This window comes from Motacilla alba, chromosome 14 (assembly GCF_015832195.1).
Source record: "Motacilla alba alba isolate MOTALB_02 chromosome 14, Motacilla_alba_V1.0_pri, whole genome shotgun sequence".
NCBI lineage: Eukaryota > Metazoa > Chordata > Aves > Passeriformes > Motacillidae > Motacilla > Motacilla alba.
Window position 1 is genome coordinate 9,620,090 of NC_052029.1, and position 6,739 is coordinate 9,626,828.

Here is a 6,739-nt window from a genome sequence, read left to right on the forward strand (position 1 = left end):
AGATGGATGCATTTGTAAGGGACATTTTTAATACATCAGTCCAGCCCACCAGGCAGAGTTGGAGCTTTCTCAACATCCTTTGTACAAATTCTTCCTCCACACTTCCAGTCCTCCCTATTAAGAAAACAAGCAAATACCACCAAGAAGATATCTTGCTTCCCCTCTGCTTCTTTAAACCCTGTAAAAGTTTCAAATGACCTCAAGTCCTCATAGGCTTTCCTTTGAATTCTCTCTGCAGGAAAGCATGTGGCTTTTGCTTTCCTCATCTATTAATTGGCTGATGTAAAAGAGTGGTTTAAAACTGCCACAACCTCATGCAGAAGCCACTTAAGCAAAAATATATTACTGTTTTTCACCTGGAAGTCAGTGAGAGATTTTACCCTCACCTATCTCCCAACTGTATCTGAGCTCCCAGTCTTTGATGATGATCTGAGTATTCTGAGAATTTAAGCTTAATCCAGAAGAGCTACTGTAAACAGAATTCCCAATAATTTCAAAAGATGTTCCATATATGAAGATCTGATAAGTTTAAGACCTTGGAGGGATTACAACTTTTGGTTTAAGAATTCTCATGTTTTGATATAGGATTCAAAAAAATAGACACAGGCTACAGTATATGATTAATTTTTATTGGATATTTTTAAGGAAAGTGTCTGCTAAAGTAGAGGTTAAAACATGGTAAATAGTCCACACAATGAAAAAAAATCAGTAATCAGTGTTTCATTATGTTGCTAAGGCAGTGAAAAAATAACAGACACTGTCAAGATAAATAATGGACTCCTGCTTTTCAAGGTTTGGGAGTGTCTCCTGCAGATACATCCCAGTTCTATCTGGTTTGGTCCTTTGGAACCTCTAAGCCTGCACCATTTCCTGGAATTCTGTGAAAGATAAGAGAATATTTACATGAAAGAAATATTAACATGAAAGGATTTGGAGTAAAGGATTAGTGGCTTATCAGAGATTTAGAATAGGAATGAACAGAAAAAAAAGTTGTCTGATGACCAGGGAAGAAATGTGTGGACAAGAGGCATTGCCTAAACATCCTCTTCTAAACAACACATGGAAAGGCAGGGTGTTTTGCTGACTTACAGGGAATAATTAAATCTTCAGGGTAGTTTTGGCCCCCTCTCTGCATAATACTGATCTTAGGCAAAAAATAATGGAATGGCTTATATGGAATTTAAGTAAGAAGTAGTTAAGAGCTCAAATTAAAAAAATGAAAAGCGAGTCCGTATGTTATATTAACTGTTTGTAATGCTTCAGACATTGAGAAGAGTTGATTTAGAGCACAGTCTAAAGCTAAAAACACTGTGCAGTTCCATGTGGTATGATCCTGGGGTGTTGAGTTATGCAATAAGATACTGTTATTTTAAAGATCTTTTAAATGTTTGGCTTCCATGAATTGGAGTATCTGATCAGTTCCATCCCTGAGTGACTGTATTAATATACAGATTGCTTCATAAATCATGTGTGTTTATTCTGGCATAGCTCCTAAGGAACTGGATTTAATTCCTTCCAAAGAAAGAAACAGAAGAGTTCTGTTCTGCTAGTGCAGTGAGCTGGGGAATCTGCACGCTGGCACATTCCCTGCATGCTATTCCCTAAGCCCCTTTCATGCTCGTCTGGGCAGCTCACTGCTCTCATGGGGCAAGCTGCCATTAGCTGCAGGCCTTTTGTGAGTGTGCTTTGTCTCCAAAACAGGGCACAGAAATATGGAATTAGGAGATCAGGAGGTTTCTGCACCGTGCAGCCATTAAGTCACACCAGTGTTTCCACACGGTGAGTGCAGTGTGCTGCTTCCTTAAACATCTGCTCCTTCCTATCTGGATCTTAACCTGCCACTGCAGATAAAGAGCAGCCATCCCTGCACAGATCCTGTTGTGGGATCTTGTACTGGGGTTGTGACACTTGATCATTCTGTTATCCTTGTATGTAGAGCAAATACAGAGCTACATGCTGCATATGGAGAACGATTTCAGTGCCCAGTGGAATTTCTGTGGGGCAGTAGCTCCTGGAAACGAGCTGATGTATGAGCTGTTTGTTCTCCTGTGTGTAGATGGTTCTTTTGTCCTTGATTTTACATTTGTGTATTCCAAGTGATGCCAGTGCTGCCTTACATTAGAGTAAGTGGGAGGAGAAATAAGGGGCAGTTCCTTTCAGAACAACTTGAAATATGGGAGCGAGTGGCAACAGGAAAGTTCCTTAAGGAACTTTACTTGCTCATGCAAAAGGAGCTGCAGAGATGAACCTGTAAGGTCAGGGACCATTTCCACCCTTAAACAGTTTGCAACTCAAGGGTTTCAGTAAAATCACTGAGGCTACATTATTGTAGCATCAACATAAAAGAGAATCCCACATCACTCCAGACATCCTGAGGTGCCTCATTCTGTACCTAAAGCAGTCAATACCTTCAGCCCCGATTTTACCATCCCCGTCATGATCTGCAGCTGCCAAGAAGGTCTTGGTTTCTGAGGCGGTTAACACTCTGGCTCCACACTCAAACCTCTGAAGGAAATACCTTGGGAGGAAACAACTGGGATTTAGATTTTCACACCATAGTATTTCTTATGGTTGTTGTACAAACAGATAACTATCTCTAAAAAATTTGCCACAATAGTCAAGTCCTTAAAACACTGATTTGTTTGGCAAGCTAAATCTTATTTGTTTCTATTTCTGCTTTATAAGTGCAACCCTGATTGAATTGATTCTGTCCACTATGAAAATCCAGCCCCAGTGTGCTCTTTTGTTCTACACTGAGCATAAAAGGCAGGTATTACTACTTTGATTTTTTTCTGAATGATCTATTTAAACATATTTTTCACAATCTGTTGATGGTTTTATCAACATTTAGCATTAATTGTGTTCACATTTACTGAAAGTTCTGGAATGGAAAAAGTGCTTATTTTTTTTTATATCCTCCAAGTAGTTAACAAAATCCTTACTTGAGCTCATCTTCCTCAATAAAGCCACTTTGATCATTGTCGAGAATCCGGAAGATCTCCTTGAGCTGGCTGCTACTCTTTTTAGACATCCCACTGATCTGAAAGAATTTTTTGGGACTAAAGGAATCTGGAGCTGAAAATAAATTAATAAAGAAATTAACCCCAGACCACTGCATTCAGTGTTCCTAAATGGTCTGAGGATGATACTTTGTTACAATTTAATTGTTCTAAACATGATCAGTAGGTGAAGCCTGTCAAAGAATGAATGAATTTGCAATACTGCCCCATACCCTACTAAACATCCAACAAAATCATGTGGGGATAAGCTCCAAATTGACAATATAAACCAGTTATGAACAAACGTGCTGTGACAGCTGAGTAAAGAGATTACAGAAATCTGTTTAAAGTATGCACTTGTTCAGTATTCCTTTGGGACTGAGTAAAACTTGCACCAGGTTACACCAAATAAGAGGCTTTGAGATTTTAAATTGTTTGCTCACCTTGGCAGTCCCGCAGAGCAGCAGCGATGTCAGAAGGGCTTAGAATGTCTGTAAGGCTCATTTTAAACCTGTGCAAAATAGAATATTGCAAACAGAGTTTTGAAATGCCAATGCATCTTACAGCAAATTGGTTTTTTCTGTGTTTTGAAGATTACTATAAGGTCAACAAGAGTAGATGAATCTCATTGATCAAAGTGACATCTCTGGTATTCCTTAATGAATTACAAGTTTTAGTACATTACTTCCTTAAAAAGAGCAGTTCAGAAATAATGGTTGTTAATGAGATGGATTACATTTACCATGTTGTGAGTTGATGATCAATATTTTATCATTTACCTGCAACCTATATAAATACAGCACATATTTAAACTCTATGTAACCATTCATCTAATAAATAGTCTTACTGGAATGCACGGAATCTGGCAATACAAGTAACAATATATGCAGTTGAAAAACAAAAGGTAAGAAAGGTTACTTCTACTATCTCCCCCAACAGCTCTGAAGAATAAAAAGAAAACTGATACTTATCAATGTAAAGCCCATCCATGTGTAATTCCAGCATTAAAATAAAAACCTTAGAACAATGGTTGTTGTACTTACTACTGGCGCAGCTCTGCACAGTAATTTTATTTAATTAATCTCAAGTCGCTGCTCACCTTTAGAGTTTTCTCAGCTAGGTAAAGGAAAAATAGCTGAGGAGATACCAGGCAAAAAAAGTAATGTTGGCTCTGGCTTGCCACTCTGTCTTATAAAGGATTCAAAAGGTGACAATAACCACTACTTAGGTTACACTTCCATGGATCAAATGTTTGAATTGAGACTTGGCTCAAATTTCTTCCTTAACTAATTAAACTTTTCTTTCTATTTATATCCTAAGATAATATGGACAAAAAGGACAGTTTTTTAAAAATAAATCCACTAGTGCTTAATGAAGTACAACTCTGCCATCAAAGCAGCCTTTCAGCTCCAAGCATGTCAACAGGTAACCTCTGCACCTGAGAGTCACTCTTTGGAAGATGACTCCAGCAGTCAAATCCTTGTGAAAAGAAATGAATTTGTTTGTTCCCTGGGTCTGTTGATCCTTTGGAATGTATGAAGGAGGTTGGAGATGACAGATCAGAGGTGCCAATGTGTCATTCTGACAAAGATGACTTGTCACTGGGGTAGAGGAAAGCATTTCTAATTTGGACGATCTTTCTGCAGTAAGCTTCATTTTGTATTTCCTGACCATTTTCTGAATTCCAGAAACAGAAACCAGTGTCTTCAGCGAGAGAAAACTATGAGCTAGGTAAAGCTGAATAAACTGATCTTGTCATCAGTATTCCTTGGAAGATTATATAAAATCAATTGGCCTACTTAATATTCCATTTTGAATATTTTGAATTACATGAAATCAATAAAAGGCTTACTAGTTGTAGCAAGTTCTATAGGTAGAAGGAATCAGATTTTGTTAGTGTGGAAATAGTTGTATATACATTTTATAACACACTTACACAATCTATTTCATTAATAACAAAATTTGAATTTTGTAGGTATAAATAAATGGGAGTTTATTATGTATTTCAGGAGTATTACTTTTGGAATAAAAAAAAACCTCAAGGAAATTTGTAACAGCAGATGGGAGGTTTTCCTTCTCAGACAAAAATCTGTTTCCATCTTTAAGGGGGTTTATATGGGCAAAATTCTAGGACGGAGAACAGTAAAACTCACATGTATTTTGGTTAGTATTTATTGTGTAGTGGTCAATTGTGGCATCTAAACGGATGTTCTCTTACTCCATGAACATTGTTTCATTTTTAAACAAATGGAAATAGCATGGTATGCCAAAGACATAATATTTTTATAGTAGCAACAGGTAAAAATTATACTGTAGGGCAGAGTAATAAATGTGTCTAAGCCTTGAGGTAAGTTAATGGACTACAGTGGGTTTTCTCCTGCTTGGTTTAATGACAGTGAGAAAAGTGTAAATCATAGCAAATGTTCCACAGCACTGTTTAAATTTGGATAGACAAATGCAGGGTATAAGTAACACAAAAAGCAGACATGACTTAATGATACTTTTAACTTTTTGCTACCTATTTTGTGTGTGAAGAAACATAAATCACAAATATCCAGACTTACCTTTGGTCCCAAATAGCAGCTGTCCAGGAACAGACAAGCACTCATTCTGTTGCTTCCAGCAGGAAAATTTGTTATAGTGACCTGGAAGAACACTTTACTGGTAAACCTAAGAACCCTGGGCTGCTGTAAATTAGCATTTTGTGATTAAAACAAATTAAACAGTGCTGATTTGTATAAGCTGAAGCTCTGATCACAGATCTTTTGGTGTTCTTTCCATTTACCTTCTTCATTCAGTGCTATATATTCATTTTGCTTTCTGCCTGAGATTTCCATGGTATTATGGTCTGTCAGGCACTCGGTGGCTGTGGGGGATGAAGTTCATTCTGTGCTTTCCCCAGCACTGTCCTGAAATAACTTTCATTCTCTTAGGTACCTTTTCACACTCTGTTGTATTTTCCCCTTTATGATCATCTCAAGGTAATATGAGTTTGAACAGAAGGGTTCTCTGTTTACTGCCAAGATTTTCTAGAGAAAAAGGTTTTTTTCAGCCCTCTGTGACAGTGCCATAGATGTTCCTTCATAGGAAACTTCCTTTGTTTCTGCTGGCTCCTACACAGTACTCACGGAATTGCTCTCTTTGTGTAAGTGTTTGACTTGCCATGCAACACTAATTATTGACAGTTAATGAGAACAAGGGAATTAAAATGGAGGAAAATGACAAGATCAAGGTGAGCATATAACGCTCAAGCTCAAAATAGATCTGCAACTAATTTGGGCATTGTTTAAAAATATAAGCACCAAATGTTCAAAGAATGACATCTGGTTACCTCATGCACTCTGGCATAGCACAGCGTGCTGAGCTGGTTTTATGTGTGTTCAACAGTTGTAGAATAGCCAGAATTATTATTATATTAGAATATGAACTCAAATAAAGTGAGATAATTGCTATGATTGCTTTTGAAGAGATCTTTTAATGTTTGAAATTCAATGCTGGCAACAAAAGTTATGCTAATCCTGGCTGAAAGATGGTCTACAAAAGCCTAAAAGAGCTGAATTTCAGAATCAAGTTGATGTCACTGTACATTGATACAGGTGGGAATCTAGGGTTACTGGGTTTTATTTATTTATTAATGACACTTCATCTGAAGTACAGGTTTCCCTCCACTACAATTAGAATGCAATAATCAGGGGTTAGTATATTACGGGATATTTTAATGAGATAAACTATTTTACATC

At 37.3% G+C, this 6,739-nt stretch overlaps 1 protein-coding gene across 1 annotated transcript; it reads right to left on the reverse strand.

Moving 5' to 3' along the window:
- Window positions 1-852: 852 nt before the first annotated feature.
- LOC119706991 (parvalbumin, thymic CPV3) lies at window positions 853-3,508 on the reverse strand. The gene is made up of 4 exons (XM_038151329.1): window positions 3,443-3,508; window positions 2,943-3,075; window positions 2,409-2,518; window positions 853-878 (listed from the first exon to the last, which is right to left on the reverse strand). The coding sequence occupies exons 1-4, from the start codon at window positions 3,501-3,503 to the stop codon at window positions 853-855; spliced, it is 330 nt and encodes a 109-aa protein (XP_038007257.1). The 5' UTR covers window positions 3,504-3,508.
- Between the last annotated feature and the right edge of the window lie 3,231 nt (window positions 3,509-6,739).